Source organism: Castor canadensis, chromosome 8 (genome assembly GCF_047511655.1).
Source record: "Castor canadensis chromosome 8, mCasCan1.hap1v2, whole genome shotgun sequence".
Taxonomy (NCBI): domain Eukaryota; kingdom Metazoa; phylum Chordata; class Mammalia; order Rodentia; family Castoridae; genus Castor; species Castor canadensis.
In genome coordinates, this window is record NC_133393.1 from 44,155,173 (window position 1) to 44,181,115 (window position 25,943).

General features: G+C 42.3%; 1 protein-coding gene across 5 annotated transcripts in view; it reads right to left on the bottom strand.

The window, feature by feature from the left end:
- The window catches only part of Gcnt2 (glucosaminyl (N-acetyl) transferase 2 (I blood group)), a 72,941-nt gene that overhangs the window by 33,607 nt on the left and 13,391 nt on the right, over positions 1–25,943 (bottom strand). Inside the window, exons 1-2 of one of the 5 annotated variants that reach the window (XM_074082911.1) lie at positions 18,768–25,912; positions 14,602–18,516 (exon numbers count right to left, since the gene is read on the bottom strand). The exons of the other annotated variants lie outside the window; for them this stretch is intronic. Coding sequence (XP_073939012.1) covers positions 14,602–15,520 — 919 coding nt within the window. The 5' untranslated portion in view covers positions 15,521–18,516; positions 18,768–25,912. Of the gene's footprint in view, positions 1–14,601; positions 18,517–18,767; positions 25,913–25,943 lie in introns of those variants that run through there. 5 annotated transcript variants of the gene reach the window in all.

Sequence of the window (25,943 nt, forward strand, 5' to 3'; positions counted from 1 at the left end):
TACAGAACTCACAATATAACAAAGGTTTTCCTCAAAAATTCTAGGGAAATATGTTCACCACATGATTTACTTCAGGTGGCAGCACTTTTTCTGGAAAAGGCCAGGTAGGAAATATTTTAGACTTATGGGCCATTTATTCATTCAACTCTGCTATTGTAGCATAAGCATAGCCATAATAAGCCGTAGCTTTGTCCTAATAAATGTTTTATGGACACTGAAATCTGAATTTAATATCCTTCATGTCATGAACTAGTCTCCTCTTGATGTTGTTTTGAACCATTTGGAAATGTAGAACCACTCTTAGCTTGAGGGCAATATAAAAACAGGCCAGAAGCTGGGTACCAGTGGCTCACCCCTTTAATCCTAGCAGAGGCAGAGATCCAGGAAAATCATGGTTAGAAGTCTGCCTGGGCAAATAGTTCTGGAGCCCCTATCTCCAAAACACCCTTCACAAAAAAGGGCTGGTGGAATAGCTTAAGCAGTGAGAGCAGCTACTGCTTGAGGCCCTGCGTTCAAACCCCAGTGCCTAGTTTGCTGATCTGATCTCTCACCTAGATTTTCGTTATATTCCTCCAGGCCTAAGTCTTAAAACTTCAGGATTGTTGCAATCTATTGTAATTTCTGCCTCTTTCCTTATGAGGAAGTATAAAATGATGGAAAATTTGATGTTGATCAAATTTACTCCACATATGGTCCTTTTACATATGCCATCTGGATTGCAGGGCAAAATGCTGGATTTATAGAGTTGGGTAAGTAGTTTACACTCTGAGCCTCAGTTTCCTTTTTTGTAAAATGAATGTAACAGAAGCTCCCGCCCACTGATAGTGAATGCGAAAGCACCTGCATGTACATTAGTCTCTCGAATACAGGGTACCACTGAAGAAGACTGAGCATGCTCAGGAGGTACAATGTCCAGGGCTGCACTGTGGATGTGCAATTCATTTTTCCCAGAACGCCACCCAATTTCTGCTAAAGACATGCCACCTTTCAACAAATCTCAGATTGTCACTTTAGCACTTCAACCAAGCACATTATGTGGCGTTTTTGGTTTGGAAGGATTACTATAACTTTTACCTGACTTTTTGGGCACCATTTGCTTTTTGGGGGGGTGAGTCTCACAAAATTAAAGACAAGGAAACCCTCAGCGGATCACACCGGACTGGGAGCTTCTTCACATCAACTGAGCTGCATGATGAACATGTGGGAATTTATAATTTTTGTTTTTGAAATTTCCTTTTTTTTTTTTTTCAGTACAGGGTTGAACTCAGGGCTGGCAAGGCAGGTACTCTTCCACTTGAGTCATGCCACCAGTCCTTTTTTGCATTGATTATTTTGGGGATGGGACCTAGCTTTATGCCCAGGCCAGCCTGGACCACTGTCCTCCTATTCGTGCTTCCCTATATAACTGGGATGAGAGGCATGCACCATCGCACCCAGCCATTGGGTGATGTGGAGTCTTGAACTGCAATCTTCCTAATCTCCACCTCCTGAGCATTTAGAGGGTTTATAGCTGGCCACCGCACTCTGAAATCTCTTTTGATTTTATTTATTCACTGTGCTTGGTCCAAGCCACATGTAAACATCTGAGAATACGGTGAGTCTCCTGTATACATCCAGGTGTTCACCAACCGCTGGTTTCTGCTGCTGGTAACAAGGGACCTAGGGGCACACAGACTTCTTTTGGCCAGCCCTAGACATGTCAGGGCAAAGTCAGATGCTGCCTTTATGGCAGGCCCCTCTGTGCCTCGGTTTCCTTTCTTCTACAAAGTGAAGATATTAGGAAGAGTGACCCCATGGGATTATGAGACTGAAAGAAGCAAGCACATAAAAAACTTGGGACAATGCTGTGCACATAATAATTGCTACATGACAAAGTTTAAAACCTCTCTCTCTCTCTTTCTCATTATCAAACCCAGCTCATATAGGACACTAAGTACCCTAAGCACCCCACCCACCTTCCTAGATAGGTTTGGTGATGCAGAACAGCTGTGCATGAGGGGGTCAGTCTGCCACCTAGAAGATGTCTAAGCACAGTCCAGAGCACTCAAGTGTCAGTCTCTCCTGTTCCCCCCCGCCCCCCCCCCCCGCCCCTATCACAGCACAGGGACTTTTCCTTCATTCCCACTTGCAGCTTTTTGCGCTGTTTATCCAAACTGCATCCGCTCTGATTACTTCTTCAGAGAGCCAGCCTGCCAGAGCACCCCACAAAAAACTAACGATGGAGACAAATACACACGCTGCATGTGAAGACCTTGGATTTGGAGTTGAAGGCCAGATTTAAATCTGACTTTGCAGTTTACTGCCCTGCACTGTGAAAATTTTTGCTTTCACTGTGCCTTCAGTTCCCGAAACTACAAAAGGACTCAGAGAAAGTCCACCCATGGGGTAGAAAGTAAATGTGTCTAAGAGGCCTTCTATGACTTCTCCTCCTACAATTTTATCCACCCTTGCCCCAGTCTGCTCATTGTTTTGGGGTCACACTCTACTTCCCCAGCAGCCTCATTGGAATAGCAGGTTTTTCCCCTTTCAGGGTTCCTGGCCCCGATGTTAATTCTAGTAGCCAACACGAAAGCAGAAACAAAACACAAGAAACCACAACCCCACATTTTATTGTTGGCTATATTCAGTTCAAATTCAAGAAACAGTATAGGTAAGGTAACTATTTATCTTGAAGCAACTCTCTTCTTCTAATTGCAAATGTCTCCTCTGCGGGGGGAAGAAAAACCAAGGATTGCAAATTCATGAGGAGATCACCTTCCTGTCCAATATTGATAATCTTCTGGATTCTCTTCTCATGACAACTTCCTCCAAATGGCTCCTACTGCTAAAGTTTGTTTGCAGTGCTGGGAACTGAACCCAGGCCTCGTACATGCTAAGTACGCACCCACCACTGAACTGCACCTGGACCCCCAGAGACAGTATTTACAACGCAGTTGCTGGCAGAGATATGAAGTTTGAAGATCCCATTAGTTTCTGGACATTTTCAAAGAAATGGAAACAAAACAGTCTTAAAATAGAGATTGGTGGTAGTTTCCTCCAAATTCTATCTTGAATAGCCCTGACTGCATTCTTGACTTGTTTTCAGTTTATCCAACCCAGTCTTCAACCAGCTGCTTTCCCATACAGGCTGTCACTTGCTTCAGCTTAGACAGTTTATTAGGGCAGAGTTCTTGAGTAAATCCCCCCCAGAACAGGTGTTTCTTCTGCTTTCCTAGAAATTAAAGCTGGAACAAATCTGCCTGCAAGATAGGCCCTGTGTTTGATTCTCCCACTGGTTAAAGTGTTTGATTCAAATTATATATTCACCCATTCTTCCTTTTAGATGATAGTCTTAAACCCTACACATTTTTCCTCATATGTAGAGTAGCCCAGTCGTGGTCCACTTTGATTGGACTCTCACAGCTGATAATTACAGCTTTGACCACTTCCCTTCACTGTGTGATAGCCTATGTAAATGAGTGGTTTCCACTATCATTTTCCAGCTTATTGATCAGTGCTGTCCCATGTCTTTGGGCACTAATTCTTGATTCTGGCATGCCCTGGGGGCAGAACCATGAGCAGGACTAGGGTGGGAGATGCTTAGGGTGACCAGGTGCCTCCACTTGCCCAGGCCTCAGGAATTTCCCAGAACATGCAATTTTCAGAACTAAAACTGGAGAAGTGCTAAGCAAACCAGGAAGAATTGGTCACCCTAGATACTATCAGTCCTACCCACTCCAAGATTGAGAATCATTACTGGGAAGTACTGTTGATTATTGAATATTAACTAATTGATCAGTATGAAAAGGAAAGAAATACTCAAACCATTAATGGGGTGGGGGGGAAGCACACAGACCATCACTAAATCTATCTATAGTGCAAAAAACCCTATGTGACCCTTCCTCATATGGAGGTGAACCACTGAGTCATGGTGATAGAGCAATTGATACTTATGGGATGGCTTTACAGTGAATTCAAAAGAGTGCATTGGAGTCAGACCCACTACACAGATGGTCTTCAGTATATATTACAAGGTTTTACTCACCACTCAAATAGCAATGGGAGAACTTAAAGAGATAATAATTATTACAAGTGTTGCTAGCCTCTAAAATCCCCTCCCTCTATACCACTGGGGATATCTATATAGTGTGGAATTAAAAGAAAAATATAGGATCTTTATTCTAAGATGTATAATAAGTGACAGAGAGTCTAGGAATTCATTCCTTCAAGCAGAACTATCAACCAGCCATTTGATATCTCTGGCTCACAATTTCCAAATCTATACATATTAGGATTGGAACTAAGGACTTTCTATGGCCCCCTTTTATCTTGAAATGCTGTGATTATTCTCAATTCAGCATAAAGAGAAGGCACTTTTTATAGGACAGTTAAAACTGGGAAGCTTGGCTCATCTTGAGTAATTGCCAGGGGATGCCCAAAAAGTGGTAGGATAACAGAGCAGAGACAAATCAAGAAGGCTGGGAAGTGGATGGAGGGTGGTCAGCTTAGGCAGACCAATGTCCCAGAACAAGACCAGGCAAGTTTCTCTTCAAGAGGTTACCTGACAACTCTCGGGGACTTTGGGGTCTGGGGAAAACAGTTTTCACATGGAACACCAGAGGAGGTCTGAAGTTCAAAGCAGCAGTCTTCCTTCTGTAGACCCCCAAGAGCTTGTGGATAGAGCTCAGGCTTGGACAGAGGGCAGAACAACAGAGGAGGACTTCTGCAAGGGTTGGGGCTAAGGAAGGGGACGGCTGAAAAGGAGATGAAAACAGGAAATGTTCAGAAGAGGAGACGGGCTGGCCTGAAGCTAAATCCATTAGGATGACCTGAGTGTCTCCAGTTCACTGAGAAAAGATCAAAGTTTTATCCTAGGAGGTCAAGTTCTGATCTTTCCAATCTGGCTGCAGAGAAAGATAATGGGGGAATGAATGCCATGGAAGTGCAGAGCTCCAGGGCAAAGGCTTTGAAAGTGTAACCCCCACTCATCCATTTTCTAGAAACTTGATATTTAAGAGAAGTCACCGTATTTGGGGAAGAAAACCTTCTGCCACTCCTGGCTATTAAGGAAGAATGCCATGTGTTGTGCAGGTCAGAGGGTGAGAAAAAGGGAGGTTCATGAGGACACCAATCATGGAGAAACACATTAAGAAATGCTTCCTTAGGAAAGTAATGAAGATTCTTTTGCTTCAGCTATAGCTTTTCAAAGCTAAAAATTGTCCACTATAAAACTCAGGGAGGAAAAATCACCCCAAATCATAGCAAGGTTATTTTGGTTCATTAGATGATGAGTTAATTCCATTAAAGCACCAACCTTATAACAACCAAGGTCTGCTCCTGATTCAACAAGTTGCTGTTATTCACAGAAATGTTTACAATTGGGAAGTGTTATTCTCAAAGTTATGCCTTAAGAAGAAAAGTATGGGACCAAGTCTGGTGGTTCATGCCTTTAATCCCAGCTTTGCAGGAGGCAGAAGGAAGAAGATCAAGGTCCAAGGCCGGACTAGATAAATGGGAGACCCTATCTGAAAAACAAACCAAAAGCAAAAGAACTGGGAGTGTGGCTCAAGAAGTAAAGTGCCTTGTATATAAGGCCAAGTTTGATCTCCTGGACTCCCAAAAAGAGGTAGGGAGGGAGAGAAGGAGGAAGAGGAGTGCATCTAGAGTTACAGAATGTTTTGAAGAGGGTGACTCGGACCGGAGAGACCACTAGGATGGTCTAAGGATGATCTACTGGAGAGCATCAAGGATCAGAGTTAAGGGCCTAATGGTGAAGACAGGAAAGGTGGAGCTCACTCCATCTCCATCCCAGGATGATCCTGCAAATTTGCAATTAGATTGGGGGTGGGGGGAGGAGCTGTGGCAGGGGAAGTTGGCTACCATGAAGAATGGCAGTAACTGCAGAAGTAGGTTTGTGAGGAGGAGGCAGATAGAAGTTGGACATGGCAGCAGATACAGGTAGAAACTTGGGACAAGACATTCAAAACACAAGGAGAGCTAGGTGCTGGTGGCTCACGCCTTTAGTCCTAGCTACTAAGGAGGCAGAGACTAGGAGAATCATGATTCAAAGCCAGCTGGGGCAAATAGTTCATGAGACCCTATATCTAAAATTCCCAACACACAAAAGAAAGGCTGGTAGAGTGGTTGAAGTGATAGAGCACCTGCCTAGCAAGCATGAGTTCAAGCCCCAGTACTGTCAAAAAGCAAACAAAAAAACACAAGGAGAAACGTGAGACAGGGTTGGGAGCATGAAGCAGGGTTGTGATGTGTCAGTGTACAGACGGCAATACACTTTTCAATGTCAAGATCACAAACAGCAGCAAGAGCCCCAGAGTGAACCGAGCAAAGAATCTATTCACTTTCTGAATTTCACCAACACGAGTGGTTCTGACACTCAACTGCTATCCAAGACTCTTCCAAGAACTGATAACCATAGTATGAGGGAAGCATAGATTTCTCCATTTGAAAACAGTTTCTCAAGAAGGACTAGCAAAGCCTTGAACTTCGACACATTTGGCAACATAATAGCCGTTTTTGTAATCTTGACATTGTAGCTCAGATTTCTATGATAAACTTAAAATTCAAAGACTGTCCACTTCAGGCCTTAGTAATTATCTCTCTCTCTCTCTAGTACTTTGACCTGTCTGCTTTTTAAAGTAAAAACAAACAAGCAAACAAACCCCACAACTCTTAGAAAAGAGTGATTCTGTGCATTACCTTGAGGACAGGAGAAAGAACACTGGGCTAGAAGCAAAAAGACAGCAACTGGTGCCCGGACTTTGGCCGTTACACATTGTTCAGCAAATTCAGCAAATATTTAGAGCAGCTTACACATCCTCATGGAGGTTACTTTGTAAAGTCAGGGTCTTACAGGAAAACAACCTAAGAGCCAAATTCCTGGGGGTGTTTTTTGTTTGTTTGTTTTGTTGTGTTTTGTTTAATGAGCACCAGATGAAACAGCTAGCTGGTGAGTAGAAACCAACCCCCAGCATGGGGATAAGCAGAATCCTTGGCTCACTCTGGACCTCAAATTCATTGGCTGGAATGGAGGCCATTTAAATGTACATAAAGGCTGGGTATGGTGGTACACACCTGTAATCCCAGCACTTGGGAGGCAGAGGCAGGAGGATTTTGAGTTTAAGGACAGCGTGGGATACATGGCAAGATCTTATCTCAAAAACAAACAAACAAAAACCCAAATAAATAAACTTATATAAAATCATGCGTGCAACAGCATATAGTTGAGTTTGTGTGAGTTTACTGAATGTAAGCCAGACTCCGTTGCTCGCCTGATCTACAGAAGGTCCCTTCCTGTGTCGGGATGTACATTTCCTTCATAGCACATATCCAACCTCTAACCATCTTGCTTAACCTTCCACTTCCTACTGTCTGTCTCCCCTTCTAGAACATGTCTATACTCCATGTGGAGGCCTGTCATATTCACTACAATGTCCCAGCACCTAGCACAACATCCAGACACTCTATAAACAGCTATCAAATTAATACTCATTTTCTAGATGAAAATATATTATAAGCTGAGCATCACTAATGCAAAAATTTGAAATCCATTTGAATTTGAATTTTTGAGCACCAGCATGACACCACAAGTGGAAAATTTTAACACCATGAGACTTGACTTCATGTCCAAAATTATTGAAAATAGTGTAGGAAATGACCTTCAGCCTATGTGTTTAAGAAGTATATGAAATATAAATGAATTTCATGTTGGGTGCTGGTGGCTCACACCTGTAATCCTAGCTACTCAGCAGGCAGGGATCAGGAGGATTGCAGTTTGAAGCCAGCCCAGGCAAATAGTTTGCAAGACCCTATCTCAAATAAAACCATTACAAAAAAGGACTGGTGGAGTGGCTCAAGGTGAAGGCCCTGGGTTCACACCCCAGTACCATACACACACACACACACACACACACACACAAAATTAATGCCTAAACTTGGGTCTTATACCTAAGGTATCTAATTGTATCTATGTAAATGTTCCATAGCCTAAAAGAAATCCAAAATCTGAAGTTTTTCTGGTCTCAAGTATTTCAGCTGAGGCATGCTGAACTTGTACTACAATTACTAACAGTAACACAAAATATGTCCAAGGCGCTGGTCTAACTCATTAAAGCCACACCCATTTGACATAAATATTATTATTTTTCCATTTATAAAGTTTGGAAACTGGGACACAGAAGCTAGCTAGCTTATCCAAGGTCACACAGCTTATACATGGCAGAGCCAGGATTCAACCTTTGGGCTTTAGGGTCCTATATCCCCTCTGGAAGACCAAGCTCTGCAAATGTCAGGTCACGTGGCTGGGGATGGAGAAGCCAGATTTCAGCCTGCTTCTCTCTGACTCTGGAGCCTGAGCCCTAAATTTCTATACTCCAGGGAAAGCCAAATTAGTAGGGATGAGGGGTGACAGGTAATGGGGAGAAGGAGAAGCAAACTGCAGGTCTGAGCTCACGGTGTTGAATTCAGGGACACAGAGAGGGGAACGCATGAGTTCAGCTGTGAGCACAAAGAGTTTGGAGTGCCTGCTTGCTTCACTCTTCATTGCTTCCAACTTTTGGAACAGAACACGTTGCTGAACTCCTCTGAGTCCATCTTCACATTTGCTAAATGTCTAAGTCCCCATCAGACAGGATCCTTGTGAAGACTCAACTAAGACAATCTAAAGCCACAGTTAGATATTCAGGGAACATTATTTCCCTTCCTCTTTCTTGTACCTCTGCTCTAATGGAAAAGCCAAAGTTTCTGGGAAAAATGGGCCCTCAGTAGGAAAGTGAAAGTTCTTGGGTGAGTTCAATTATTCAAGTTTAATAAAACTAGAATTTGCTGTTTCATCTTTTGAACTCTTGCAGTTACTGTAATAGTTAAGAGTTAATAAAACTAGGTTCCTGCTCAGGAGGCAGAGATCAAGAGAATCTCAAAGCCAGCCCTGGTAAATAATTCATGAGACCATGACTTGAAAATATCTAATACTCACACACACAAAAAAAGAGCAGGCAGAGTGGCTCAAGTGGTAGAGTGCCAGCCTAGCAAGCATGAGGCCCTGAGTTCAAACCCCAGGCTCCCAAAAAAATAAATGGTAGAAGATAAAACTAGGTTCAATTTAAAATTAGTGCATAATATGTGTTAATTCTCCCTCCCCTCAATTCTTCTGCTTTTTCTGATTTCTTACTGGGTATATACAATGTTTATCTTCGAACAAATCACGTATTTTAATTTTAAATGTTGTCATCTGCTCCATGGGAATAAGTCCTCTATTGTAGGATTCTTAAAAGGATCAAAGGAGATGAACATAAGAAATCCCTTTGCAAACTAAGTACAGTCCAAATAAAATGAAACAACATTATTACTTAAAAATGTTTTTATACTGGGCCTGTTATCTTAGTACTTGGGAGGCTGAGGAAGAAGGATCTCAAGTTCAAGGTCAGCCTGTGCTACATAGGGAGACCCTGTCTCAAAGAATCAAACAAATAAATAAAAAAGATTTTATGCAGGAAATGGCTATTAAGATCATGCCTTTCACCCAAAAGTAAATTTAATCAGTATTTTCCAACTTTAAATTGCTCAAGTGGTTAAAATCATGTATATCTCTCCCCATCTAAAATGTGGAAATGTCACTAACAACCTCCCCACGTAGGACAAGGAGCCATGTTGCAGCAGGCAACATACCTGCTTTGCATCCCTCTGAGGAGTGGCCCTCCACCAGGACCTGCTCCTAGTCTTTTGCTCCAGGGGACAAAGTGACCCAAGAAAGTCTGGTCAGCATTCTTCAGCCCCCTGGTTTGTGAAGGATGGGAATCCGGATCAAGCAGGACCAATCTGAGGTCTCCCCTCAGATTGTGGTAGAGCTATCAGATTGTGGTCAGAACTATCAGGAAAAAGAATTCCTTTTCCCACAGGAATATCAGTTGTCAAAACTACTGGTCATTTCTGACACCATGTGGGGAGAATCTACCAGAATGAAGCCAACCCAGAGAGGCAGAAAGTGGGGAGACTAACTTGCTGGTTCTAGCCATGGAAGTCCCATGCCCAGCACAGCCCACCCTCCCCAACCCCCAGATTTGGGCAAATAGGGGCAGTGAGACATCACAGGAGGACCACTTGGTAAGAAAGATTCTGAATACTTTGTTTCAACCCTTGATCTAACTTGATTTGGAGCCCCCTTGAACCATCTCAATAATTTGACTTTTTAAGTAAGATCTGCTGTTTGTTTAAGCTACTTTTGAGTTTCTGACACTCACAACTTAGAAAGTTATAACCCCTCCCAAAGAATTTGCACATATAAATAAAGGCTACAGTCAGAACAGCAAGATAAATCAAAGTAGGAAACAAAAGTAAGAAACATTATTTTTAGAATTAAAAAAAATGAACAAATATGATCACATGGTCCCTTCTAAGGTCAAGATAATTTATTTGACAAAGAGACTTTGAAAAAAATGTGTGGAAAATGGAAAAGGAGAGAGAGGCAAATGAAACAGTCTTCTGGAAGGACAGCATCATGGCATGAGAAAGGTCGGAGTGATTCACGGGCAAGGATTCAAAAGAACAGACTTAACACACTGGGGATAAAGTAGTCAAAACCAAAGCTTGCATTAGCTTTGTCATTTCCTCAGAAACCAGCCTACACTGAGGTGGCGAAAGATGACAATTCAGCGATGGGAATAGGCTCTGAAAACATAAGACCATCCATTGTTACCCTAGATGTGAATAATTTCTTAAAATATGAAGCAAAAGCATGTGTGAAGGCTGAGGCTGTAGCTCAGTGGCAGAGCTCTTGTGCAGTATGTGTGGGATGCTGGTGCCATTCCCCAGCACCCCAAACAGAACAAAACAAAAAGCTTACATGGCCTCCAGAGCTCTACCTTGGAGCAGGTAGGCAAATGGAAAGAAGAATAACCAGAAGAGGCAGAGAGAATGGGCTTTTCTTAAGTAGGGTATCTGATAAGTTAGAAGATGTAAAGAAGCACTGGAAGTTGGGGCAAGCTGCTGATGTCAGAGCCTGCTGCTCTCTATGAGGGCAGAGAAATCTGGGGTCCTGTTGGGCTTCCTCTGAGAATATGGCCAAAAGCGAGAGCATCATCCATGCCATCCCTAAATGAGCCATGTTGATCTGAAGGACAGACATGGTATCTGACCTCCCCTGAAGAGGGGCGTGAGACTGGGCCTCTTTCAGATATGTTCTGGTACCATTTCTTTTCTTCTTCTGTTTTTGCAGTGCTGAGGATTGTAACTAAGGCCTCATGCATGCTAGGCAAGCCCTCTACCACTGAGCTACAACCCCGCCCCGCCCCCCAGCCCTCTTTTATCTAAAAGTAACTTGGCAAGTGTTATCCCTCCATGTTTGAGTTCTAATTCTAATTCATGTTCTTTCTTGTCTTATATCATTTTATTTTTATTATCAATTTAGCTTGTTTTGAAAGTGTGCATTGCTGCTCTGGTGTGCTTTCATTATTTTTAGGATGGTATTCTGACACTTTTAATTTTTTTCTTATAGTTGCTATGGCTCATTTTTAGGTGAATTTAGTTTTCCCAAGATTTTTAGAAGGAGGATGACTTTATAAAAAGTGGTTAACTTTGTGACACTGTCTTGTGTTTTTCCCCAGTATTGGGAATGGAACCCAGGACCTCCTGCATGCTAAGGCAGTGCTCTACGACTGAGCTACATCCCTAGTCCTGTACTGAAAACCAAAAGAAGTCATTTTCTCCATATGAATACGACATAAAAATAAAATAAAATAAAAATAAATAAATGAAGGCAGTGTAAAACTTCATGATCCAATGCTACAGTACCCCTATGAGCAGCCTTTGTTTATAGTCTCTCTAATTTTTCTTAGGAATGTTTTGGGGAAGCTGAGGTGCCTGGCAGGGTCTCTCTAACACATCCATTCTGACTGAAGTGCTTAGGAGACAGGGAGGAGGTGACTGGGAGGGAAGATACAAACAGTACTATTCGTATTTGTACCTTTACAAAAAAAACATGTTGATGCTATATTTACAGAAGCGTTTTCTCCCCTTAAAACATGAGACTGAAAAGAACAAACGTGATAAAAGGCTGACTGTGAATAAAGAATCAGATGTACACCCGAAATCTGAAATCACAAGCAACACTCAAGTGTCAAATAATGCTGGTGTTACTGATTAGATTTTACATTGCCTTTGAAGATAGAGCATATGCTGATTTGTTCTCTTCAGTTCATTGTAACTTGGGAAGGTCCCACCTACAAGCAGGATCTCCTTTGTCTCTGACCCGGAAATTGCCAACAGTCCAAGAAAGGAAGGAGACAGAACTCCAGGAGATGTCACGTTATCGCGAAATGCATCGTGTGCAGAATTGGCATGGACAGGCCACAGATGGGCTGGCGCTGGGCACCATCTCTGGGAGATGCCCTCTAGAGAAGCTCTGCACTCCAGCTCTTGCAAGGGAAACAGGATGCCACTGCCAGAGCTAATGGGTAACATGGACGCCAGGCTCAAGTGCGGCCACCTTTCTCACTAGGAACTCCTAGGTAGTGAATGGGGTTCTCCTGCAAAGAAAAGTGCATGCAGCAACAAAAGGGATTCCTACCTTAGCCCGTCCTCTTGTATCTGGGGCTATTTGAGGGCTGATGAACTTCTGTGATTTAAAGGGGTCACACTATTTCTGTGAGAGGGACTGCATGTCATACCACAAGACAACAGCCAAAAACGTTTCTTCTCCTGGGCCAAGTTAATTAATTAATTAACTTATTTATTTAAAGATGGGGTCTGGCTATTTTGCCCAGGTTAGTCCCAAATTCCTGGGCTCTTGGTATTCTCTTGCTTCAGCTTCCCAAGTGCTATGATTACAAGATGACACTACTGTGCCTGGCATGTTTTTCTTTCTTCTTTCTCTTTTTCTTCCTTCTCCTCCTTCTTTCTCTCTCCTTCTCTTTTTCTTTCTTCCTTTTGACAACCCAGACTTCTACTGAGTACAATACCTAAGGCAGCACATGGTTAGGCCCAAACTTACTTTAAGGGAATAGTGGAAATAGAAAGGAAACAAATATGTAAATATGGAAATCAGCCTCTAAGTACCTAATGTTTCCCCAATTACACATCAATAAAAGAAACAACAGATCAAGGGTGAAATGACAGGGCCCGAGGCGGAAGAGAGGACAAAAAAGAATGCTCAGTAGAAGACAAGTCACCCTGGGATTCAGAGACCAAACACGGTATTTTCCAGAGAATGTGGGCATGTTTATCGCCCAGCAAGCCCTGCTCTGTAGCCCCGAGAGCACTTACCAGAATTTCCAACTTGGCAGCCCCCCAACAACCAGAACAATGATTGCTTTTCTCTTGCTATAATAATACTGTCTAGTTCATTAGAGATCCATTTTGTATTTTTCATTGAGTCCAAAGCACGCTATTTCCTTCTCAGAAATCCTGTGATAGTTTATATACTTAAAAAAAAAATCTATCTGGTAAATTGATAAAGGTGGAAACATTTTTGGTGAGAAAGAAAGGAGTTTTTCCTGAACCTCATTACTTATCTGAAGTAAAAGGTATTTTTGGTAAAAAACACATACTAGGATACAAGCATGAGTCCAAATATTTGTCAGCTCACTGGTATTAGGGACAGCTATGGTGTTGTAGGAAAGCTGTGTGTTTTGCCATTCACTCACTCACTCACTTGCTCATTCATTCATTCATTCATTCACCTAATATGTATTCCTTTGGCATTTACTAAGTGTTCTGAGCATTGAGCATTAACGATATACAGAAAATGACCTCGACTTCATGGTGCTCATGTAGAATTGGCCAAAAAAAAAAAAATCATGCAAATAGGAAATATTATCATTCCAGATGGTGATAGAATCTTTGAAGGGAAAGTGGGCCATGTGCAGTAGATGGCAGGTGGAGGGAAAGGAGGGGTGGTCAGGCTGCTGTGCTCTGCCAGCTGAGATCTGACAAGGGAGAGGGAGGCAGGTGCCTCTAGATGCAGGCAGGAGAATGGGCCAGGCAAAGATCCTAGGCTAAGAGCAAGTCTGACAATTTGGGGAAAAGAAAGAGCACCAGTGTGAACTGAGAATAGTAACATCTATTGTGGCAAGATTTAATGAGATGAGGCAGGAGACAGCACACGATAAACTGCGAAGTGGCACCATGGGATGGCACTATTTGGAGCGCTAGCATAGCTGAGTGATCACGTAAAGAGCGTCATGCTGCATTTAGAAAGGACCAGGGTGAGGACTATACACTTCAGTTTTTATCTTCCACTTCCTAATTTTAAAAATGGTAGAGTCTTCAAAAGGCCTTTCAAATACAGTCACCCTTCAGAATGCCTGGGGGATTGGTTCCAGCGCCCCCTTTGGACAACAAAAGACACAGATGCTCCAGTCCCTTATAAATGGTATAGTATTTGCATACAACCTATGCACAGCCTCCTGAACACTTCAGTCATCTCTAGGTGACTTACAATACCTGCCCAATGTAAGTGCCATGTAAATAGTTGCTATACTGTACTGTTTAGGTAATCAGAACAAGAAAAAGTCTGTACATGTTAAATCTATGTTCATCCGCGGTTGGTCGAACCCGCGGATGTGCGGTGCACAGCACTTCTCTTTGCGTGAAACATGAAATCTCACATACCTGGAATCCTATTGAGTGTCACCCAAAAATGTTCATCAGGGCTGAAAGTGTCTTTAGACCACTGGAGCAAATCGACAGCCCGTGGATCATGGAGAACAAAGTTGGCAAACTCTCTTGATAGAGCCACGTAGGCAGAGCCAAAGTAAATGGTGAGATTGTGGGGAGGTGGTGGCTTCAGCGCCGTGGTTCTTATCACGTAGGAAAGCTCTTTGCCCAGGTGCTCCCGGTGGACATACTTAGTCCGCCCAATTGCATGAGCTGGGGGCAGCACTCCTGGGGTTAGATTCTTCCCTTTGAGTCCTTTCAGGTACTGGACGATTTCCTTGTTGGTTTTCAGAGGGAAATCTTGCCCACAGGTGTTGATGAGGTATTTCCACGGGACCTCAGAGGCCACAAGATCCTTCATGCAGTTCAGGTCAGCCTGGAGTCTGGAGATCCCGCCATAGACAACTGGTTCTATCTTAGAAGCCAGAAAAGCATTTGGGAAGCAGCTGAGCAATTGTTCCACTGCATCTTTGAATTCAACTGTTGCCTTTTCATCTACATGAACACAGTAGATATTTTGGGGCATGAAAATGGCCCTGAAGAGTCTTGTAAAAGTGTCAAAATTGTGATGGATGACCATGACATATGCCAAAGGAAATTCATCTTCTTCTTGAGATAAAGGGGCCGTGATATAGTGGCTTTGGGTCAAGTATTCCTTGCAAGATGATTTCTCATAGATCATCAGTTTATTCCTCCACAGGAAAGGAGTTTTTCCGTTGATAAAGGATGTGCAGATTTGAGTCAGCATCAAAGTGTCTGAGATGTTTAGCCTCTGGTAGGTTTGATCTCCCCCAAAACTGAACACATAGAATATAATAAAAACAATGACTGTAGAGACAGAAACTATAAACAGACAGCGCATGGATGAAGGCATGCCTCAAATAGGGGCAGGATGGCAAAGTCCATCAAAAATCTGTAAATCCTCGCGCAGACTTACTTTTTCTTTCCAGTTCTTATTGTGGTACATACTCCACTCATTCCTGTCCTGAAGGACATGCTGTGAATTTTTTCGGTTCCATCCCCAGAGTCCAGCAGCTGGCTCTCTCTCCTCCAGCTGATATTAGAAACTGATCACGCCTCTCTCGAGCCTCCTTTGTTTAAATCCTAGTAGCAGGTTGCTTAAGCCCAGCCTTTCCCTCCTCCCTCTGCCTGCCTGTTTGCATCTGCTCCTGTTTCACTAAAACCCCGGTAGTTCTTTTTGTTTGTTTGTTTCCCTTCCTACAGATTTAGTTTCCCGGATCTTTTTTCCCGCGTTGCTGCCGGGGGCCAGCGATTTAGCCCAGTGAGAGCCAGTGCTGGAGGGATGGAGTCCGGCAGGCGTGCAGCTCCCTGCTAGTCATCCAGCAGGCTGCTGTTCTCGCTCGCTCGCGGTTGCTCATGGCAATGACCCACAGCCTGGTTTCCCGGCTGTTCCAGTGCAACCCACGGGATATAACATAGCCTCTGTTCTGCAAGGCGCTGTTTCATGAGCCATGACTCAAATGGCAAAATGTAAAATAAAACAAAATGTCTTTCACCCCAGCTCTCGATCGCAGTGTTTCCTAGCCCCACCCCACCCGTTTCCAAAACAAGAGCTGCCAGGAGAAGGAGTTTTGGTCCTAGGAGATCTGAAATTGTTTGCAGGGTCATGGAGACCATGACTTTGAAATGAACCTTCTGACTTCTAGTATCGGCTCTGGGTTTGTCTTAGAGTGTTGGGGTCAAATGAGCAAGGCCTGAGCCACATTCCCTAATTTGGATGACACCTGAAGGCATCACAGAATGAGCTTGAAATGATCACAAATGATTTTCAGATAGGGATCTAAAGAACATTCGGGATTTAACAACCCAAAGAGCACGACTGAATGCTCAGAGAAGTAGCCATATACTATTTTATGGACCACGTAGGAAATGAATGTTTCTCCCACACACACTTGTAAATATTGTTTTGCCTAAAAAATACCAACGTCTTTTACTTAGAAGTTTCTCATCTTCAATCTTCCACTTTTCCCCTGACTCATTTTTAAGTGGAAAATAAGTTAATTTTCAGATATCCTCTTAAAATAGTACTTTCTAAACACCTACTAACTACTGACTACCTTTTCATTCTCACTAATTCATCTGAACTCTGCAACTCAGCACCTCTACCCTGCAGCATTGACTCACAGTGGAACTGAGTCCCCACTCCTGGAAAAGTCTACACCCAGCTGCCAAAGGAATTGATAAGATAACACGCTGACCGCTTGCTTTCACCAGGGCTGCTGCTCATGATTCAGGGTACCTTGACTCCAACTGACAGACATGCCATTGCCTCAGTCATATAGTTTTCATTCTTTACATTTTTCTATTTCTCTGGTCTAGAAATGACTTTTCTTTTTCCTTTACTAAGTTCTCCCTGCACCCAGCATTGCCTCAGTCATATAGTTTTCATTCTTTACATTTTTCTATTTCTCCAGTCTAGAAATGACTTTTCTTTCTCCTTTACTAAGTTCTCCCTGCACCCACCACAAACAAACTCTATGTAATCCTCCCCTGTAGAAAAAGAAATGGTAGTTATTATACTGGATGAAGAGATCTATCTAAGTCTTAATGTTTTCTGTGGTATAGAGCAAAGAGAATAATATTCCTAATAAAAGAGAACTCAAACCCAAGCTTCTTCTTTTTCCAAATAACAGTTTTAAATATTAGGTTATTATAACTGCGATTTCCAAACAACACTTCTTTTGGCAAAGCCTCGAGGCTTACAGTGATTATTAAAATATTTGCAGCTTGACAAAGCATTCAGTGTACAGATCCATAACTTAATTAGGGCAACAGAATCTGTTTACATTACCTTTTCCAACTGGCCAGTACCAAGCTCAGATTTATAAAGGGATTAGGGATATAATGTTACTATATTAAGAAATACAGACACTAGATAAAATAGGAACTTTCATGGTATTTCTGTATTCAACCCAGTACTTAAATGGCATCGTTTATGTGTTAAAAATACAGTTGTTTTTCTTCTCAGCGATTTTTCCTGTTCTTGGGCCAATTCCCCTCACTCTCACATCTGGTGTTTTTAAAATCCCTATAGGAGACCTTTTAACAAAACTGCTTATTTGGAAGGGGGGAGGGGAAGGGTTGGGGAGAAGGGAAGAGGGTTGGGTGGGGAGGTGGCCCAAACAATGTATACACATGTGAGTAAATGTAAAAATGATAAAATAAAATAATAATTTTTTTAAAACCCTGCTTATTCTGTTAGAGGATGGCTGCTACCTGTTACCTTTCCTTTCTGTCTCCTTCTCCAGAAAAGACATGGTAAGCTTTACAATTACTGCAACTGGATGGCTCAGCCTTCCCTACCAGCCTTATACTGAGGCAGGATAGATAGATGAGGAGACCAGGAAATTAAAATTAGTCAGTACTACAAGGGCCAGACTCAGATGTTAGAACCAGCATGTAAGACCTGAGAAACAGCCAGCAAGCTCCCTTCCCATCACCTTTTTAGATGTTAAGTTACAAAGACAGGGAAACACAGCTGGGCTCTCTGCACCTGCCTTCTCTTTTGAGATGTTAAGGCACTGAAAGGAATAGAAAGTCAGAATAAAAGGCATGTCTGTAAAGGGAGTCACCTGTCTCCTGAGTAGGCCTATATCCCATCTCCATGTTTTAGAACAATAAACAGCACCCATCCTGGCCACCCAGAACCACTGTCTAATGATTAGGGGTTGCTAGTTGATGTCACATATACTCTCCTGGCTCAAAAAGTATAAAAGCCACAGAATAAAAGCCACCATTTGGAGTCTTTACTCCCATTTCCTGCATGGGGAGCAGTAAGTGTTTCTCCTTCCTCTGCATTTTTTCCTACTTTTCTGTTATACTAAAATAAATCCTTGCTAAAGCTTCCACCTTTGAGAGCTTGTTTGGAGGTTCTAGCAGGGGAGCGCAGCTACTCGTATACCCTTGACCGAAGAACGGTCCTCCTCTATCGGGGATGGTCGTCCTCTTCGACCGAGCGCGCAGCTTCGGGAGGGACGCACATGGAGCGGTGAGGGAGGAAGGGGACACCCGCCTAGCCAGCCAGATCAGCCGAATCAACCCTGGCGATCAATGGGGTGACAGATGTCGCAGCCAGATCGCCCTCACATCCAAGCTTCCACCTTTGAAACTCTCCTTTTTTGTGTGAGACACCTTGAATTTCTTTCCACGTGTGTGGATTTCAAGTTGGGAATCTGAAGGAAACCCCATTCCTCCTCCAGTGAAGATATGCTTGCGGGCCTAGCACCCATGCCTTGGCTCACACTTTGGAAGCAATTATTCCTGAACTAGCCAATTAATCAGGCTAGACATGTTTATCCTTCCCTGGGGCCATCTCATTCTCTTCGCTACTCCAGAAGTCTTTATATTCTGTATGCTATTCAAGACTTTTTTCCCAGTTATAAAGATATGTAGAGCACGGCTCCAAAATGAAGAGAGTCCTTTATTTCATGTGATGGAAGATTTGGAATCTCAGAAAATATGGAAAACAATCAAAGAAGGAAGGGAAGGAATCTCCTTCCCCATGCGCTCACCTGACCCTACAAGATCTGGGGAAAAAACAAGCTGGAGGCCAGGAAGAACTTGCAGGAAAAAACTTGGATTTGATCTTGTCAGAGGAGCACTCAAAAGACTAAGTGGAGGAGCTCTTCCAGGCAATCTGCAGCAACTCGGGAAGACTTCTGGAACACTTCTGCATGTGGCTTTCCTTGCTCAGCTGCATGTACTAGTCCACACTTCGTTAGCTTTAGTAATTGTTCTGGGACTTGTTTCTCCATTACCAATTAATCACTATCCTCTACTTGAACTGTAACACCAGACTAGTAAAGTCAAATAATAGCAAAAGAGCACAGAGAGGATTGGTTTGGATTGTTTGTTGAACTATTCTGAGGGGCTAAGTTATACTGGCAGAAACAGTTGTCTAAATGAGAAGTTGTATCCGGTTCTTGGACATCCTGAGGGCTTTTGTTTGGAAGGGCATTTTTATGCAGTTCGTTTTGTTTGTGGTTTTTGAGACGGTTTCCTGGTATGTCCCCAGGCTGGCTCAAACTTGAGATTCTCCTGCCTCTACCTCCCAAGTGCTGGGAATATAGGCGTTTTACCACCTTTCCCAGCATGCTGTTTGTTTTGTTATTGAAGTAAGTCAAATGACTCAGGGATTCATTTTTGGTTGTTTTGGAAGTACTGGGGTTTGAATTCAGGGCCCTGTGTGTGGTAGACAGCCACTTTATCACTTTAGCCATGCTGCCAGCCCTCAGGGATTCATGCTTAATTATCAGATACAGGGATTTTACTTTTTTTCCTTTGAACTAAGTAATACGAGGAAAAGTAGAGGAGATTGGCACTCCAATTCACTTTGGCCAGCCAATTAAGGAATTCTGTTCCAGATAGCCTGATGGTTTGTAAATGGTGCCTTTATTTTGTTTTTTGATGATGACAGTCATGATGCTAATGCTAAAATGGAAGCAGGCATTTCCAAAACACATCTTGAACTGAAACAACACTTCACCCTTAACTTCAAAGTTCTCCAATGGGGTTCACTGGGGAAAATCTTCCTCCTGGGGCCCAATCATTTCACTTTCTTTTCCTTCCATCTAATGAGCAATAGGAGAAGTTGTTATCTAGATCTCAGAACCCAGACCATTATTTTAAATTCTCATCTCAGGGGTGTGAAGATGTTTAACAGGCAGAATTTTAAAGACCCAAGCAGCAAGCCCTGCAGGTCATGTGGTCATGTCATCACACCATGAGCTGGAGTGAGCTGCACCTGATGTTGATGCAGCAAAGATACCATGGAAATACTTCCTGTATGCTGGATGAATTTAAGCAAATACTTGCAAAACACAGTGCACAAAGCACTCAAATAGGCAAATGCTGAACTATTCAATTAGGTGGCAGCCCTCCTGTTGTAGTGGCACACATTCAAGCCATTCGCAACAGGAAAATCTTGACTTTTGGGGGCTTCGAAACAAAACTAAGTTACCAAAAATAAATCACAGCCAGTTCACAATTTCAAGATGAAACTTACCACTGAACTCATGTGTGGAAAGTAATTGTTTAACCTTGGGAAGGTAACTGTCTCATTAATTGTGTTACCAAAACATTTGTTTCCACAAATGTTCAAATTGGGTGTGTCTGTAATTTGGGGATAAGGATAGTCCAAATCAACGTTTTACTTAACATCTCATTATCTGGAGGGGATGTTAAAATACCTGCAAAGTCCCCACTCCCAAAATTTAGTAGATTCCAGGTGAGTCTCACAATTTGCATCTTCGTCCAAGATAGTGCTGATACTTTGAGCCCCTAGAGCAAAGTTTGAGAATCAGTGTACTGGAGACTAGAATTCCTTCATTTTTCTTAGATGGCCCCAACCAGTCTGCTTTCCTATACCTAAGCACCTATCACTATAAGAAAAGCCAATGTTTTGGAATAAGCAATACTGTACAGTTTGGAAGTAATTAATAAACACTAACTTAACTGACGAATAAGCTGATCCTCAGAGCACAACTTACTATGGAAATGAATAGGTAGAACAATTGTACCTCATATTGGTATCACAAGGGATTGGTTCTAGAATCCCCCTCCCAGTATACCAAAAGCACAGATGTTCAAGTCTCTTATGTAAAATGTGCAATATTTGCAAATACCCTACTCATAGTCTCCAGTATACTTCAAATCATCTGTAGATGTTCTATAATACCTAATACAATAGAAATGCTGTAGAAATAGTTGTTGCACTATATTATTTAGGGAATAATGACAAGGAAAAAGTCACATATTTATACTGTACATATTTATACTGCACAGTATAAATGTGATTTTTGAGGGAGGGGGAATATTTTCGATCTGAGATTTGTTGCATCCATGGATTCAGAACCATGAACCAACTATACTAAGAAGAATATGAGAAAAAATGGGTATGCAGAAATGCATTGGTGCTGTTATTCAAACCCTAGTTACAAATCGTCCTTCCCCAAATGCTGTCTGTAATTACTGTACACAGCAGCCACACCTGTGCACAATCCATCTTTCACAAACTATGAGATAGGATAGCTTAACAACACTGTTGTATTGAATAGCTAGTCTTCCAAAATCCTGAATTAGAGCAGGTCACAGAAGAAAGACTTTTTTTTTTAAATGAGGAGAATGTGGCAGAAAATGCCAAATATTAATGAGATGTAGAGCAACCAGAACACTCATGTGCTCCAGGGAAGTGTAAATTGGTACAACTTTGAAAAATGGATAATAGCTACAAAAGTTGGACATATCTGTATCTTATGGCCCAGGAATTCCATTCCCAGGTGCTTGTTCAACAGAAATGGATACTTAGTTATCAAAGGAAGTATAGTTCAATATGTATTATAGCCAATTCATAATTGCCCCAATTTGGAAACAACCCACATTTCCATTAGCAGTTATTACATAACGGGGTTGTTCAACCTTGACACTATTGTCATTTGGGACTGAAAAATGCACTGTCATAAGGGCCTGTGTGTGCACTGTAGGATGTTTAGGGACATCCTTGGCATCTACCCACTAAATGCTAGTGTGCCTCACCCCACATACAGCCCAGTAATGAGAGAGAATGAATGAAATATAACTGCCCATCATAAAAAGGTGAATCTTACAAACATAATGTTGAGCAAGAAGAGCGAGACATATAAAAGATGACATGAAGTATATTTCCACTTATACAAGGACAAAAGCAGGTGAAAGTAACCCATGCTGTCAAACCCCAGGGCATTGACCACGGTGCTGATTATGTGGGTGTGTGGTTTGTAAAAATGCACCAAGCTGAACGTGAGTAGTATGTGCACTTTTCCACATTATATAATACCTTACCAAACATGAATGAGTGAATGAATGAATGGTACCTCTCAGAAAAACTTTTTTAAGGCAGTTGTCAAGATGAGTGGGAATCAGGAGCCCTTTTGAAATAATTAATATTTATGGATATCACTTGTGGTCCAATACTCTTATACCACCTCCTTGAACCTCCCAGAACCACCCTGGTTCCTCTGACACCAGCCACGATATAACCATCTCTCCTTCTTACCAGTGAGCAGTGTCAAACAGAAAAGGAGCCATGACAAAATAGGAAGTTAAAACCTCATTCAAAAGCCCACTCTGATTGTGAACGTAGAAGGTTCCAATCCTTCAAGGCACTCAGACTAGATACATAAGGAGGGGAAGGGGCTGGAATGACAGCAGAGTCAATGGAAGGAGAGGAATCAGGAAGTATGAGTGCCCAGGAAGTATGAGTGTTGGGGCTGATAGCTGCCACTAGAAGCTATCATAACCCCCACTTCTCTCATGAGGAAACCAAAACTCAGAAGGTTGCTGTCTTTGCCTGATTCACACAGCCAGGAAGGGCTGGCTGGAACTTGAATGTGAGCAGCTTTGCCCTAGCTCTGGCTTTTAGTTGCTGTGCCATCCTGTGCCCTTGCTGGGAGGCCAGGCTGGAATGTCCTGGCATTAGGACCAGATGGGTTTCATGGAAAAATCCTGAGAGCCATATTCACTCCTTCCCTGAATAGGACTTTTCTTCCTCTCATATTCAACCAATCAACATGATTATTAGGATGCAACTAAGCCAGAGATGCTAAGAAATTTCTTTTTCTTTCCCTCCAACTTCTCCTATCCAGAAAACAGCCCACCAAACCAAAGTATCCCTTCCTCTCATTGGCACACTTGGAGCTCAGGTCTTGCCCCATGCTTCTGAGGCTCAATCTTCACCATCCTCAGAATATCTACTCTCTTGATCACTTCTGCTAAATTTGTTTACTTTAGAACCTTTCAGATGAAGATAGGTCTAGGACCATCCAGATGAAAAATATATTGACAGAAGAATTCCATCAGGTTCAGTTACCAGTTTTACAAAAAAGTTAAATAATTGTACTAAACAGCTTCCACATGGCCCTAAGATCCTCTCCCTGCTCTTGGCCATCCTACAAGATGGCTGGAATATATGGAATGTGCCAACAGGCTCTGGTTTCTGTTAGGTTTGCCAATGATGAAGGAGAGAGAGGGGGAAGGCTCAGTTTCCTTACCAGAAAAATGGTGGTCATGGTAGCCCCCAAAGCCAGCTATCAACTTGACCACTAGTGCTTCCTGACTCTCTTTCGTAATACCCATTCCACTGGTCATCACAGACCAGCTCCTTTCTTGCTGGTTACATCAGAGCAGCTGCATCCTTGGACTGAAGTCCAAAGTCCCAGCTCTCTAAGGGTTCTGTTAACAGCACTTTTGTGACTACTGTCCAGTTCAAGTGAAGTAGGAACAGATCCACTGTTATTGGTCCTGGATATCACAACAGTCCTTATAATAGTCTCTCTGCCCACATCTTCAAAAGTCGTTTCTTTATTGAACCTTGCTTTTGTGTGTGTGTGTGTGTGTGTGTGTGTGTGTGTGTGTGAATACTGGGGATCAAACCCAGGTCCTTGAACATGCTAGGCAAGTGCTCTACCATTGAGCTACATCCTACAAAGCCCTTCTTGATTAGCCTAACTTGACTGTGCTATTGCTAGGTCCTGACCAATACAATAAGAGATGACATTGAGAAGATAGGGATGAAGCTGGCATGGTGGTGTACATCTGTAATCCCAGCAATTGGAGGGCAGAGGTAGGAGGCTCACAAGTTCAAAACCAACCTGGGGTACACAGAGAGATCCTGTCTCAGAAAACCAATAATAATAAAAAAAGATATTTTTTTATATGCCAGGTATTTGGATACTATTTCATGTACATTGTCATTCAGTGCTCACAACAACCCTATGAAGAAGGCAAAATTATCCCCATCTTATAGATGAGCAAATAAAATTTAGATCTAACATATTGCCCAAGGTCATGATGTCAGGTATCACTGGAGCCAGACTTTGAATTCACATTCATGATCTAAGACCTAGCTTGGCTGCCTCTAGCACAGTTAGATACTAGAGTGTGACAATTTATTCTCCCCACCCAGCCATTGGGAGGAGGGGTCAGCATGTCCTTGGGCTGGGAATTCCTTTAGAGACTGTGGTGGAGGGAGCCTGGCTGCCCAGAGTGGGATTGAGAAAAAAAGCATAAGTAGATATACTGAGGATCATGAAAGCCAGATTTCTTATTCTGCTGGAGAAGGAAGTGAAAAGCATGAATGCCATGTTGTTGGATTAGAATTAGAGATGTCAGTGTGTACTTGTGGCTTTAAATATAGCCTTTAAAATTAAAATAGAGATATGTATGTGTATGTGAATATTTGTGTATGAGACTGTGAGTATAAGATGTATGTTTGAAAAGCATGCAAGAGCTAGCAGGCAGGCATGTGTCTTGTGTGTATACTGACATTCTGGGGACATAAACATGTAGTCAGCAGTCTGTATCTGTGGATACCACATCCCTTCAACCAACCTTGGATGGAAAATATTCTGGAAAATAAAGGTGCACCTGTACTATTCATGTTCATACTTTTTTGTTATTATTCCCTAAACAATATAGTATAACAACTATTTATATAACAGTTACACTGTGTGAGGTATTTTAAGTTTATGATTTTGCAATCATTACAGTAATAATTAGGTCAGGCAGGAATCATCAATGGAAGAGAAAACTGGGTAGGAAGTGAAATTTGACAAAGAGGATATCCGAGAGCCCTTAAAGTGTCTTCCCACAAAATATATAAAACATCTTATAACTTTTTAACTTTACAGAGGAAAAACTTGGCAGGCTCTGACTAAACCAAGTGATAAAAAAGCTAACCTCATCACTATCAGGACAAATCAACGCTGCAAGTCTGCACAGCATTATTTCTTTGGGATCTTTGCCCAAAAGCTAAACTAAATCTAGTCATGACAAATCCTTAGACCTGCATTCTTCAAAAATGGTAAGATCACCAAAGACCAAGATAGACAGAAATTGTTCCAAATTGAAGGAAACTAAAGGGACATGATGGCTAAGTGTAGCCCGATCTTTAGATTTATAAAGGAGTTTATTGGTGTCCTTCACAACCAGTGATTCTGGAATTGGGTCTGTGAATTAAATAGTAATGGGTGTTTCTTGATGGTTGTGGTATGATCATGTAGGAGACTCTTTTGTTAGGTAATTTGCAAATGGTTTGTTTATATGTGACAGAGGGAGGGAGAGAGAGAAAAAGAGGGAGGGAGGGAGGAGGAGGAGAGCGAAAGAGAGAGAGAGAGTATTGTATAAAGAGCTTTCCTATATTTTTTACCCACATTCCCTAACCCATAATGTTTTTTTGCCACACTGCCTCATCATATTCTTCTCTCTCTCTCTCTTTCCCTCCCTCCCTCCCTCCCTTCCTT